The 14,491-nt window shown below is 44.2% G+C and overlaps 1 protein-coding gene across 2 annotated transcripts in view; it reads right to left on the bottom strand.

Annotated features, from left to right (window-relative positions):
• PCNX2 (pecanex 2) overlaps positions 1–11,177 on the bottom strand; it is a 165,017-nt gene extending 153,840 nt beyond the window's left edge. Inside the window, exons 1-3 of one of the 2 annotated variants that reach the window (XM_087775005.1) lie at positions 10,914–11,177; positions 4,391–4,596; positions 1,658–1,775 (exon numbers count right to left, since the gene is read on the bottom strand). In XM_087775005.1, the coding sequence (XP_087631131.1) occupies positions 1,658–1,775; positions 4,391–4,596; positions 10,914–11,177 (588 nt within the window). The remainder of the gene's footprint in view (positions 1–1,657; positions 1,776–4,390; positions 4,597–10,913) is intronic. The other variant, XM_087775006.1, reaches the window with a different exon arrangement.
• Positions 11,178–14,491: the final 3,314 nt, after the last annotated feature.

Raw genomic sequence — 14,491 nt, 5'->3', positions numbered from 1 at the left:
TATTTGACCACCTTCTTGGTAGGGAAAAAAAAGAAACAAACAAACAAAAAAAAAAAAACACAAAACCCCACCCCCCCCCCCCAAAAACCACACAAAATCCCTTTAAATCCAATTGATCTAATTGTAGTTTTCCACGGCTGCAAGTTGCAGCCACTGTCTTTTATCCTGTCACTGGGCACCTCTGAGAAAAGCGTGCTCAATCTTCTCTATGTCTTTCCATAGGAAGCTGAAGACAGCAGTAAGCTCTTCCAGTCTTACAAAAGATTTTAGCCTTACAAAGACTAAAACATCCCATCTGCCTGACCTCATGCATCATGTACGTCATTCCTCAATCCCCTTGGTGGCATCTGCTGGATTCTCATCAGGAGGTCAATGTCTGTGGGGAGCTCAAAACTAAACACAATACTCCAGAGGAATACTTCAACAGTCTAAATTCAACAGCCTAAGTGCATAACTAGAAAAAAAGTTATTGGGAAAAATTAATGTCGCTTTCTTCTGGCTGACAGGCACCAAAAGCAAGAGGAAATAGTTGTTATCTCCTAAAATTTCATGGTGGTATCCTGGCAGCAAGAACAGGAGATTAGGTTTGACAAGACCCAACCTACATATTTGGAAGTGGGAGACTTGGACAAGATCCCAAGAAGAAATGGGTCTGCAGAGTGAACAAATACCAGAATACTGGGGACTAAGACAGAAACAAGGTGAAAAATATTTTACCTCATAAAAAAAAAAAAAAACCACGACTATTAATGTCTGTGAATCATACAGATGCTACAAAAAGGTAAAAACACTCCAGGAAATGAGAAAATATTTCTGATTCAGACCAGGATTTGAATAGTTTGCAGTAAATAGGGACACGGGGTGGGGGTGGAGGGATATGAAGACAGAATGAAGTATCAAATAGCTACTTATTCAGAGATCACTAACCATCCTCTGCACTGACTGAGGCAGGAGTCCTGTAGAAAAAATAGCATGGGATCACATAATTAAAGATTTTATCACAGTATGCATAGGGAGCAGCTTAAGATTACACAGACAGCATTCATTCCGTTTCTTAATTTTTGGATACTTAACTCTTCAACCTTCTCATGGGTGTTTCCTATTTTTTCTTTAATAATAACATCTACATACATCCCCTTCACTACTGATTTAGAAAGCATGGCCAATGGCATGGAATGCACATACATGTGTTTTTAACCTTGTGTAGACATCTCCTACATTTAAATAATGGTTTTCAGGCTTTGTTTAAATATTTAAGAGATGTGTTGGGTTCATTTTATAAGCATAAGTCTAGTTACACAAAACCAAATTATTAACACTCAAGGAGGGGATCCCTTCCGAGGCAATGAGAGGCTGCCCTGATTGCATTAGCCTCTCCCTTCTCAGCCACGAAAACTAGTTGCTCTTGGCAAGATTTACAAAGGCCGTTTGGTAAGAAGTGCAGAATTATGTATACCAGCTTCAGCTTTGCAAACCCAGACCTTTAGGACAAGGCTGACGGACAGCAGTGGTATACCTAGTAGATCCACGGAACAACCCTTCCTCCTCAAGGCAGACCTACGCTTCAAGTGATCAGTACCTGGCAACGCAAAACTCCGTGTGGTAAGCTGCGGACTGCACAAAGTGAAGACACTGTTACAGAAAACTGCATACTAACCATGACTCCAGGTGAGTTCTGCGAGTGCAGGGCCTGTACCCTTGAACTGTCGTGAATTGTTTCGGTAGAGTCATTTTGATTGGTCTCACCAATGACACCGTTGTCCCCGGTGTTATTGCTGAAAAGTAAGCAAACGAAAAACAAAGCAATGCTTCTTACCACAGAGGATCACAGTGAGTTTTGGGAAGAAGCTGAGGAATAACAACAGAATAGGAATAAATAGCACAGCACAATGAAGTGACAGCATGTTTTTCCCCTCCAATGCTAAAAGCACAAGGCTGAAAAATACTGTAACCCCTTTTTGCACCTCCTTCCTCTCCAAGACAACTTGCTAAAAATAAAGAAATAAAAATCCCTCAATACAAAATGATTCTGGTGTCTTAGGAAGTAGAGCATTGCTATGAGAAATACAATGACACCTCTTCAAACTCCCTACGTGTATATAATGTCATTTAGCTTGCCTGACATGCACATGGATTTATTGGCACAAAAGCTGTTTGGGGCTTCTCATTAGACATATAACGGTCAAATGCTACTCCTTTCACAATTTTTGCTTTTTACGTCCTTTGACTGTACCCTCGTGTACATACTGCTTATCTAACTGCCTATTTACAAACCTCCCATTAAACAACTATTTGAAATGCAATACATGATGTGTATTTATATAATCATTAGACCACAAAATAAAGTTGTTTCTCTGGTTTTAGCCAAGGCAGACATATATCCGTTACTAATTTCATACGTTATAGGCAACTTGTTGATCGCTTCCTTTGTGGATGCATTCAACTACCCACTAACTCTTTTTACACATATTTTCTACTAGCTTTTCCATGGATATCAGCAAGTATTTTTGGACAAGGTTTACTAATGAGAACCAACAAACGTTCTCTTTCTTGGGTATAATACAACAAAAATTCAATTGAAAAAAAAAAATCAACACTATGGTGAAATGTCAAAAAGTGTGGGTTTGGGCTTTTTTGTTTGTTTGTGAGGTTGTTTTTTTCCCAAAAAAACTTATTTTTAAAACCCTACAGCTGTATATAAGCTATAAAATTATTTACCTGGGGGGTCTCAGTCACCTTTCCACAATTTTTTTTTGTAGTTAGCTAGCTTCAAAAACTTGTTCAACCAACCTGCCAACTGCCAGGGCCTGTTTAAAAACTTCTGTCATCCATCTAGTCAAAATACTAAGTTCTTTATTTTCCGATCAAGTACTAAACAACAGACCGTTGCACCTAGGACCTCCTAGGAGGAACAGTTATATGATTTAACACACAAGTTTTAAGCGATTCTACTTCTTAGCCAAAATAAAGGCAGGATAATGAAAGTTTGCATTCATTTCACTAGCCAGTGAACAGGAAAACACTGGGGTTCTGTTTAAATTTCAACCAGCCTAGAACAACTGATGAGCCTCTTAAATTACTGTATTAGACATCTGTAAATAGGAAATAGCTTTGCGGGCTGGCAAGAACTAAAGAGGAACAGAGCCTGAAAGGCATCACCTAATCTACAATAAAAACCTTCTATGGTTAGTAACACACAGAAGAGGCATTTCTCAGCAGAGTCTCAATGCAGGCAGACCTTGACACTCTCAGCAATGTCACTGCCAGGAGCGTAGCACAGACATGCATGTGTACAGACACAGAAGAGCAGGAGCATAGAGGTACGCAAACAATTGTGATACCACTTAGCTTGCACAGAGCTAGCAGCAACGACTGCAAATGCACGAAAAAATACCCAAAGTTCTTTTCTACAGAGCTCTCTGTTGAAGTTTGACTGGCAGTTATAATGAACCTACTTGGTTTAAGCTTTGTTTGGACATTTCTATGGATTTCCATCACTATTGGATGTACCTTGTTTCAGCATTTTTCACATCTGTCGTAACGCCTGGGAACACTGGAAGCTGCTTGCCAGCTTCATTTGTTTGTATGACTCAAGCTTGAAAAACAGCAGGAGAGGTCTCCATTTTTTCTGAAAAGTTTACAGTAGAATATTCTACACATACACAAATCTGGAAAAAGTCAGTACTAGTCTTTAGCCCAATACTATTTTTACTTTTAATACCATCTCAACCTGGAAGCAGCCTTATTGACTTTGATTCTTTACTTGCAGCAAAGACATAGTACTTGGCTTCTCAGTAGAGAGGCTGCAAATACCCACCAAATGCCTGAGAAATAAAAGCGGTTCTAGCTTTCCTCATGAACAGGACCACAGAAGCATCATAGACAGCCACAATAAAACATCAGGGGGAAAAGCAACTCACAGATCTAGGTTTGATCTGAGAGGGAAGTTACTATAAGCACACAAAGGCAACAAGAGCTCAGGCTTTCAAAGCCGTGATATTAAAGCATTTTCTTCGCCAACGGGTGCGCACCACTCCCTCTCCTCTTCCCAGCAAGAAGAGGAAAGAGCACGCATTTAAGGCTTCCCCAGAAAACTTCTCCCAGGTTTTCTCCAGGATCTTTTAGCACCTTCAGAGGGGTCTCTTCCTCCTGCCTTCATCCTGCCCAGCTGCTGCCCCACCCTCTGCATCAGGTGTAGCTCTGCCTGCTTCACCACAAGCATGCTGCAGCCGCTGAAAATAAAAGCGCTAAGCAGGTTTTTAAAAGTGCCATTCCTCACACAACTGCAAGGAATCTTCCTACAGTCAACAGCCATTTCTGCTCTGCAGGACCATCGTGCAAACTCATCCGTTTTACAGAACATACCAGCAATGTGCAATAAAAACCATACCTACGATTTGAGGGCTGAACTGTGTTTCCTTTTGGGACCTCTGTATCTTTACATTGCCTTCCATTTTTTCTTGAGATCTTTTGTTGAATTACTTCGCCTTTATCAAACATAAGGTGCAGACGGTAACTGATCACCTTTATTACTGTGAAGAATACTGTCACCAAGCTGCAGTACACAAAAACTGTAACTGCATTTGCTGGAAAAGCCTACAGAAAGAAATAATAAAGACATAATCATAACAGTTTATTTTAAGAAGATGCTACTAAAATTTTTTAAGTAATTTTCAAACTCTTTATTCCTTATTGTCTATTATTCGTACCTCTACTGTTTTGCAACCGCAAGAAGTAGTGCATCTTCATACAGTATATTTGAGTTCTGCTCACAAAAAAGGTCTAAGGATTTGTTAAAATTTCAAACCATTTTACAAGATCTATTCTTCTTTTGATTAGCTGTGGTTATTACTTATTTCTTAACAAAATCAGTAAAATCTCACAATTGACAAACATTGTAAATCCTCTCAAAATACTGCATTCCCAGGATAATGCAGCTGCAGCCTTTCCTAAACTATGAACTTTTAAAAATGCAGACACAAAACGAAACATTAGTTATCTATAAACAGGAAACCCCTTTTGAAAAAATCTGTCATCTTACCCTGCTTCTCAGTTATGACTTAACCGTAAAACATTGTAGTTTGATCTCCTTTTTCTAACACTTCACAACATGTTCCCAAGTCTCTCTGCCGCTGAAGAATTTTAAATAATTAATCAGGACTAGTCAAAACAAATGAATAAAATGCATTTGGAGAGGCAGCCTCTTTGAATTCTTTTTCTGAAGTTCATAATTGTTAATTTGCAGCTGCCTGTGATCTGTTTGCTGATCTGTGATGAGCACCATATTTCTTAGTCATTACAATTAATTACAGTTCAACTATTGTCTGTAAAATTCTTTCACAGCCATGACACACTAAAAACATTTTTATATGTAAATACTTCCTTACAGTAAAGGGCAAATCATAGCAACGGACACTTGCTGTTGTAACCGAAGGGCCAAAGCCTTCATCATTACAGTCAAGGAACGCCCTTATGTATTGTTGTCACGCAGTTGCAGTCTCACAACGAGTTTAATCTCTTCTCGGTTTTTGTTTTTTGAACAGAGCATTACTATATCCCCACACAATTTGTAGCGGGGGGCGGGGGGGGGGGGGGAGGGGAAGATTTTCAACGCTTAGGAATTGCTAAAAGCCTACTGAAGTTAATTCTTAAGAATGGTCTTTACTTCAGGCCTAAATCTATCATTTTAAGTATCAGCATTACAGGTCAAGGAGCATTTGGACATAAAAGATTAGAAATCCTTTCAGATTCATAAATAAACCACACTGACCACACAGGTGAAGAGAAGGGAACGAGGCACACTTACTTCATCTCTAAAACAAGTCACCACATCTACCTTGATGTTGAAACAAGTATGTTGAATCATTTCTGTGTTATTACAAGCAAGCGGGTTGCTATTCTGCTGCTGCTTTTGGCTTAGTGAGACTTCATCCCTTCAAGATGTACATGTGAAAATTTTCAGTCAAATCCTTTTTTATGACCATTCTGAGTCATATACAAAGAATCTATTGCACAAAAGTGAAGAAGCTGTTTAGCATGTAGGTACTACTAATGATCCCTCATAAGAAAGACATTACTTTCTACAAGTTCAGGCATAGTCTCTTAAGAGAGTACTTTGTGGTACTATGCATATACCAAAACTAACCATACCCTTCAGTTATTTTGTGAATCTGAGCCAGAAAGAGGATCAGGTTGCAAGGCCATGCTCTCAGGGTATAAGGTTTGGTGGATAAAGTTGAAGAATTTGTGTTTTATGACTAATGTATTTGCAAAACGCAAGTTAAAAATTGCTTGGTTTCACAAAGAACGATATCCAATTATCTGTAATGATTTGTTTAAAAGAGAGATTTGTTCACTTTCCAAGGAATCTCTTCAACTATACACTAAAAAGCACAGGCCAACCGCTCATTACAAAATACCAGCTCAGAATAAGCCACTAGAAAAGAAGTGCTCTATAGGTGACGTTCATAAAGCTTAATAAATATTATATGAATAATGTCAAGAGGACACCACAAAAATAGACTTCCAGAAGTGCTGCCCATGCACGCAGAGCACGCTACAAGAGAGAATCAAAGGAAGCTCCTAGATTTCTAAGTGGAAAAGAGGGCCAGTTTTAGCAAATGCTGAGCGCCGCACGTCCCCATCCCTGCCTGCGACCAGACCTACCGGAGCTGCGCCCTGAGCCAGCCCGTGGTCTCCCATCTGCCCAAGCTACGCAGCGCTTCCCCCCATGTACGTGCCATGCATGCCCACACTCCCAAGCCTGCCTATATATAATAAGGCCAATGCACCCTTAATATTCCGAATCTTGGGGCAAGCTATGTAGTACAAGCCAGCAGCTTGCTCCCTGCCCACATGAGGGATTAGGAGAAAGATGAAGCAGAGAATGGAAAGCCCTCAATTTTCCAAATCAGGCCTCTTGCATAAGGGCTGTGTCATATGACTGCAGCTGGTGTTCCCAGGTACGGATAGGTGAAAGCTATCAAATCTTCTTGAGCTAAGGAGGAATTAAGTTATAGACCACTGAGGAATTATATGATAGATGAGCTTTTGATGCACTATAATTAGCCTGGTTTCCTATGGAAACAAGGTTTTTATAATCACACCATGTGCCTGTGTATTCATCATCTCTCTCCATCCCCTCTGCTGAATAACTTTTTAATTCTCTGGCTACTTTCAACTAACTGTGAGAGAATACACCCCACTGGGACAAGGTCACAGCAGCACACCTCCTGCGTTAACAAAAGGAACCCACACAGCTCTCTGACCTTTTGAATGCTGCCCCAGTGACAGAAAAAGCTTCAAATGAGTTGACATCTTATTAGAAGCTAGGGAAAAAAAAAAAAAAACAAAAAAACAAAAACAAACCACAAACCAACCACAAATACAAATTCATGAGAAAGCAAGCTTCATGACATCCCACAGGTTTCTGTGGAAGCTGTAGCTCTAGCTTTCTTTGCTTTTGCCCAATTAAAAACCCTACCATAACATACTTTTTGTTTTCCAGTAGCTTCTCTTGTTATACCCCGCACCAAAACAGCGTGGGGCCACAGGCAGAAATGCAGGCTGGCATGTTCTGAATGTGGCCTGACTTACTACTGCAAATGCAACGGAGTTGACCTGCCCATGCAGGGAGGGCCTTTGCTTGGGGCTTCTGCCCGCCCAGAGGTTGCTCCCAGACGAACGGCCAAATTCTTCTTCTTCATGCCTACTAACATTATTCAAGTAGCACAAAGGCAGAGGTGACTGAGGTATATACTTCCTAATATAAAGTTGTGTAACCTTTGAACAAAATACCACACCTTGTAAATTGGACTGAGTGATTAAAGCTGATTAGACCCAGATGTATCCCACCTGATGCCTGAGCACCTGAGGCATCTAAAGCAAGACAGTGCTGCACCTGGGCCTCAGTGTCTTAATGCGCTGCAAAACCCAAATGAGGGAACTACCAAATAAATATGCAGTCAGCCACTACTATCAGGCTTGCAGAGGTATGAGTGGGAGGCATAATATTGGAGCCAAAGATAAATCTTTTTATGTTAATTTAGCTAAATTAGTAACTAAGAGATGTCCATCACACAGTATAAAACATGGGAAAACAGGTAGCAAATAAAATTCCAGGGGTGTACACTCAGGTCTAAGTGTGCATCTTACCACACAATAAATACAGTAAGTACGGCGTAGCTTATCTCTCTTTTGTGAAGGTGTATGTATCCTTACTTTTACAGAGAGAGATGGTGGGGTCAAGTGTGGCCAAATGGGACTGGAAGCAGCTGACACAGTGCAAGTTTTCTTACAGTTTACCTCCGAGTAATTTATGTGCCCACACCCTCATACTGCCACGTTGTACTTCTCCTATCACAGCATGATTTGAAGATCTAATGCGTAAGAAGTAATAACCCTGTAAGTTCAAGGGCTTCCTGTCCAACAAAAGGCAGACAAAACACTCACTGAGCCATTCTGGGGACTCACCGAAACGCGGATGGTGTTCTCTCGTGTCTTGTAAAATAAGCTGTAGTACAAGCATTCCCAAAGTTGCATCTCTGCATCACTGGTGTTTCACTGGGGCTGAACTCAGCCCGGTGGCTTCGTGTAACAATTACCACTATTTTCATGCACAAAACACCTGGGGACCCTGGACTGTTTGGTGGAATAAGATAACTTTAATTCTTAATCTATTATGAGAGTTGACATAGCAAAGTTCGAAGAGATCTCATTATAATTTTGAAAGTTGATTTTAACAGCAATGATGCTCCAAATAATATCCAATGTGTATTTTTAATTGTATGTTTACTACTACAAAGGATAAATGAGAAAGGAAAGGAAGAAACACAGATCTGCACATTTTCAGGGGTGGGGAAGCTAATAACAAAACCATTAGTACCAAAGTAAGCTATGCTGACAAAGCCAGAGAATGAAATCCTCAATCCACACGACAGAAACAACTTGATACTATAAGCTTCCTGATGCTACTGTCAGCATGTCTCTGCTCAGCCAATGTGGAAAAAAAAATCTAAAAACAGCTGGATGAGTTTTGCTGTTTCATTCAAATCAAACTGTTTCAGAGAGACTTTATGACTTTGACAAAAAGTATGATTAAGATTATCCCAAGCAAAAAAAAAAATTTAAAAAGTAGTACTCTGATTTGACTTTTCCATTTCAAGAAATGTCAGTGACTGCTTTAGCTGAATCCAAAACTATTGGTGTCAAGTGTGTAACAAATATCACCCCACACATTACTGAATTTAATAGTATAAATAAAATTCCCAAAAGAAAATCTTTAGTTAAAAAGCAGGTTCAGGTTTCTAAGTGGCAAGAATATATGTCTTGCACAAAGTTTACAAAGCTCAACCACTTAAAAGCAAGAAAACAAATACTTAAGGACATAATTACTATCAAGCAGGCAGCATAATAAACGCATTATTCTTATCAAGGATAAAGAATTCCCGTAGCAATACGTTAGCTCAAGAGCACAAGTCCTGCATTTAACCAGATGATTCATCAGAAGGTCAGCCAGTCTGCAGAAAATGCAAGTCCATCTAGATAGGCAAAGATGAAGCCCAAGAGAGAGAGAGTTAAGTAGGTAAGTTAGGTTTTAAATAATGTCTTTTTTTTTACCTTAGCTCTGACCTACAGTCTTTGTATGCAGTGTTCCTTTGCGCAACTCTGCATGCCTTCTTCCATGCTATTAGTTCAGAAGTTTCCCCACAAGGAAATACATATTCCTTCAGATACATACTTACATCAACTGGAAAAAAGTTAACCTTTACTTTTTTTTTTCTTTTTAATCACATATACCACTTTGACAGTCAATGTAAGACTCTTGCTGGTTTGCACAAGAAATAGACCTTATCAATCAGAAGAAAGCATATTGTTATCTTGGTTTATTAACTCTATGAGCCATGCTTACAGGAATTTACTGCAATCCATGCCACAGAATGCAGTATACCAATTGATTTTTTAAAAATACAAGACTTGCTTTTCACTGGGATTCCAGAGGGATTCGTGAATGCTCTTTGCTCTTGAAAATCAGGCCAATATCTGACACGTAGGGTGAAGAGACCTATTTAGAAATTTTATCCAACAACAACAACAAAAGAAAAATCTACAGAACTTACTTAAGAATTTAGTTGAGTCACTGTGAGAACCAAAGGGATGGAAATTGTTTCCGATGGAACCAGTATTAAGCTACAATCACTGAAGAACACACCAATGGATAGATGCAATGATCCAGCAAACTATACTTTTAAGCTTTTCTCACACAGTAGGAACACTCAAAAATAGAGCAAAAGTTTCAAATTCTCAAGGAAAATAAGTTTAAAGTCTGGCAAACAAATTCTAGTTATTATTTATTCGCAATGTGTAAATTTCAGCACAAAGAGAGCTGCATGTCACGAAAAGCCATGTGACTCACCGGTGACATTCTGCAAGGCATATTAATTACGCGATATTGGGATTTTTCCATTTATTTACCCTTCTCAGCAGGTAAGACTACAGCAGAAGGGTAATTTTTTTTTTTTTTTGGGGGGGGGGCGGGGAAACGTCTCCAAAAGAGATTTTTTTGAACAAACGTCCCCACGGTCACTGGGGATTTGCAGAGCCAGCATCGCACCCCTTCCTCAGCGACCCTACCCGACAGCTCCAGCAGGGCCCCAGCCCAAGGCGCCCGCCGTACTTACCCCCGTAACCTTTAGCGACAGAATCCTCATGCAAAACCCGATATGCCTATTTTTTACACACACACACACACACACACACCCCCACACACCCACACCCACCCCGGCGGTGAGTTCATTCCCCGCTGCGCTCGCCCCCGCGCCGCTACCGCCTCCGGGCTGGTGCCCGCGGCCCCCCCGGCCCCGGCTCGGCCCCGCCGCCCGCCGCCCCCCGCCGCGGCCCGGGCGGGCTCTCACCAGGTGCAGGGCCACGGGCAGCGTCAGTAGGAAGAGCCACAAATAGAGGTGGCAGCTGTTGGTGAAGGCGCCCTGCTCCGGGTCGTGGTACCAGCCCCCGGTCAGCGCCGCCCACACGCCCTGCCCCACCAGCCGCGCCGCCGGCGACACCATGGCCGCCCCCCGCCGCCGCCGCCGCCACCGCCGCCCCTCAGCCGCCCGCCGCCGCCGCCGCCATGCCGGGCGCCCGCGGATTCTCCCATGGTGCCCCGCGACGCCGAGCATCCCGCCCGCCCCACCCCGAGCGCCGCCGCCGCCGCCGCCGGGACGGCGCCGTCACGGGCCGCCCCCCCCTCCCCGGCACAGCGCCCCGCTCGGCCCCGCCGCGGTGCGGGGGCGGCGCGCCCGGCTACCGGTAGCGAGCGGCAGCGCAGGGAGGCGGCCGGGGTGGGCCGGGCCGGGCCGTGGCGGGGGCCAGCTCTGGCGCGGAGGCGTCCGTCACCGCGGCGTCCCGCCCCGGGCGGGCGCGGGGTTGGGTCACAGGTGCAAAAAATGCGCGGCAAAGGGCAGCGGCGGCGTCAGCTCTGCTCCGCGGGCACCCCCCCCGCCGCCTCGCCTTCCCTGCCCGGGCCCGGTTCCGCCCGGCGCGTCAGGAGCCCCTGCGCTTTGAGCTCTGCCCGACTTGAGCGCTGACGTGTGCGTGTGGCTTCGAGCCGTGTTTTGGGCAGGCGGCTGGCGAATGCCATAGAAACGGTTCGGTTTCTTTCGAGAATCAGTTTAGGGTAAAACAATTTCACGGCAGCTGACCTCAAATTAGCAGAGTCAAGAGGTACGAGAGGGGCAGGGGAAGCACAGGTGTGCGAAGCAGGGGGGAACGGAGCTGAAACGGAGGGTTGAGCCAAGCCGGAGCCTCAGCAGGGGAGGCCAAAGGCGGCGAAGGATGGGGCATAAGGATGTGGGGCGTATCCCTATGGGATAACCCTGGAGGAAGGGGCATCAGGCTGGGCCACGACCACCAGAGCCAAACGTACGTACGCAGCACTCCCTCCCTCTCACCCTCGGCCGTCAGAAAATAGCTGCGAACTTCGATTGTGCGTCTCTCATCAGCCCCTTCTAGGGACTTTTCCACATCCACAGACTTTTATGGCAGTCGGTTTTGTGAAGGACGCGTGTACGAAATGGAGGCAGCCAAGCAGCTTGCACGTTACGTCACCAGATTTACCCTGCTTCCATCGTTCCTGACTGTGGCTACGGTTTCATGGGCTAAACAGGCGCCCCGGTGTGCCTCGTCTGGATTTTTTAGACAAAGGTAGGAGACCAAAGATGCTGTCAAACAACCGTATTTGTGAGCAAATGCAGCACATCTCGGCTCGCCTCTTGATGTTGCGGGCGATGCGGCCGCGCCGGGTGCTTGTGCCGGCTTGGCGGGAGGGATGGCACAGCAGTACAAACAAGCGGCTGGGAGCAGGGCAGGAACGGCACCGTTTCCTTCAGCGGCACCGGCACCCTCGGTTGTCTGTGGGTCTGTAGCCACGGGGCTTGAGTACTTTGCCCTCGGTAAGCAGCGAGGTCTCTTGATCTGCTTGAATGAGGCACAGTCCTAGCGGTGTCTCGTGCGCTACTCCTGTAAACACATCTTACACAAACCTCTCCCTTGTTGAGTGGAAATTTTTTTTTTTATCCTCTGCAGATTCTTTTCAAAGATGACAAAGTTTGTTAATACAAATGTAAAGTGCAACAGCCGGCTGTGAATAATATTTTTGATGTGTGATAATTAAAAATGTTAATTTTCAGAAACTACTGAAGTTGTTTTCCACATGCATACCGGCAGATAAGATCACTTACATGCACAGCTCCAAAAAAGAAAGATGAGTAAAGAAAAGTGGAAATGGAAAGCTTCTTCAAAACCGCCTCTCTTCTGTTTGTTGAGACCTCTAACTCATGTAGGTTATTATTTGGAAGCCCCAGGTAATGCAGGCTTCATTGGAGTTGACATAAGATCGGGTCTTGTTAGGGTGACTTGTCCGCCCAGCACTCAAATCTTTCAACTCTTCCTCATCTTTGGATAACGTTGACACCAAATATTTTTTGGTATAATGGTACTTGCAGGAATGAAGGGTTCCTGTAATTTCCAGCTCAGGATGTGTGTTCTGGACACAACGTAGATGCACCGTACTACACCTACAGCTGCAGGAGTGCCAAAGATGAAAAACGCGACCACTTTTCTCTCGAGAGAAGCCAATGACAGACTGACCTGAAAGCTTTGCCTTCTGTATGCCGACCTTCTCAACGGGAACTCCACCAGGTGGTGCCGTCAGAAAAGTTACAGGAGCTTTCCAGTGTTCTCTGCAACGCTCTTGCCGTTATTGGAACTCCTAGGAACAGCAATTACATACCAAGATCCTAGAGTGCTCGGTGCTGCGGGAACACTGAACAACGAATAACCCGAGTGTAGCAATTCCTAGTGGATAATGGTACTTCAGAGAGCAAATTTTGGAATAATCACTCTAAATAAATATTTAACTTTTCATCGTACTGCAGCCAATACCTGGTCTGACCCAAAACATTCCACACTTAATTAGTTCCTGCAGATTCCTTTAGATAACAGATAAAGTTCAAGGTGGAATTTGTGTGGCAGAATGCTTGTATTACAACATAGTTTATGGCTTTTATAATAAAGCAAATATGCAGATAAGGAAAAGGCTTGTAATTATCTCTCTGAATAGCTGCAAGGCATTCTCTTATATTAAAGGAAATGGGAAAAGACTCGATAGACATGCTGGTTCTGCATTCTTTCTTTTTGGTTAGCAGGGTTCCGTAAGTCACTTCCTGCGTAGCTTTATTTTTGCGTGTAATTTTCTTTTGCGTGTACAGCTATTGACACAATTTAGACTGTGGGGAAAATAAGAACTTATGATTTTTGGATACTGTAATTGTAATTTTTTTGAATTACTGTCTGTTGGAGCCTTAGTCCTGCGATATCCAGCTGCAAACTTCGTGCTTCTGTACGGGGATGTACAGTGCTCTGGATGCGGGGCTTTGTGCGAGAAGCTGAGAGGCATTCATCAGGCCAAGTTATTCTACCTGGCAGTGCGGTCTGACACCTTCCCCAAGCCTCTTCTGCCCACCTCAGGGCTTCTGCTGGCAGCAGCCGCGTCCCGAACCGCAGGTGCCGCAGCACGAAGCGATGGCCTCCGAGGACGAGCACGCACCTCCTTCCACTTTGAACCACGCTTCCCACAGCGCCGACGAGAAGAGGGTACGTCCCCGAGGGCCCACACGCTTCCCTCCGACTTCCAACGAAACGACTGCTGTGGTTTAGAACGTGATACGATTTTTCCACCTAAAACCAGGAAAATCTTTGTCCAGAAATAGCATACACGCGGCATTTGCTGTTTCCAGCCAGCCTCCTAAGGGCGGGCTCCCGCGACCGCCCCACGGGGAGCCGGGACCCTCCCCAGCCGTGCGCCGGCAGGGCAGCGGGGGCGGGTGGAAGGGGAAACGCGAACTGGGGAAGCTCGGTTTCCTCAGAAACTGCTGGGGTTTTATTCCGCTGAGGTCCCAAGACCGGACAAGGCAGGCGAGGGGAAGCCGCCGGC

This window comes from Nipponia nippon, unplaced genomic scaffold (genome assembly GCF_047370975.1).
Source record: "Nipponia nippon isolate SJK-2023a ecotype South Korea unplaced genomic scaffold, ASM4737097v1 scaffold_4, whole genome shotgun sequence".
Classification (NCBI taxonomy): domain Eukaryota; kingdom Metazoa; phylum Chordata; class Aves; order Pelecaniformes; family Threskiornithidae; genus Nipponia; species Nipponia nippon.
The sequence above is the reverse complement of the archived record's forward strand: the minus strand, read 5'-3'. Positions and strand labels throughout refer to the sequence as shown.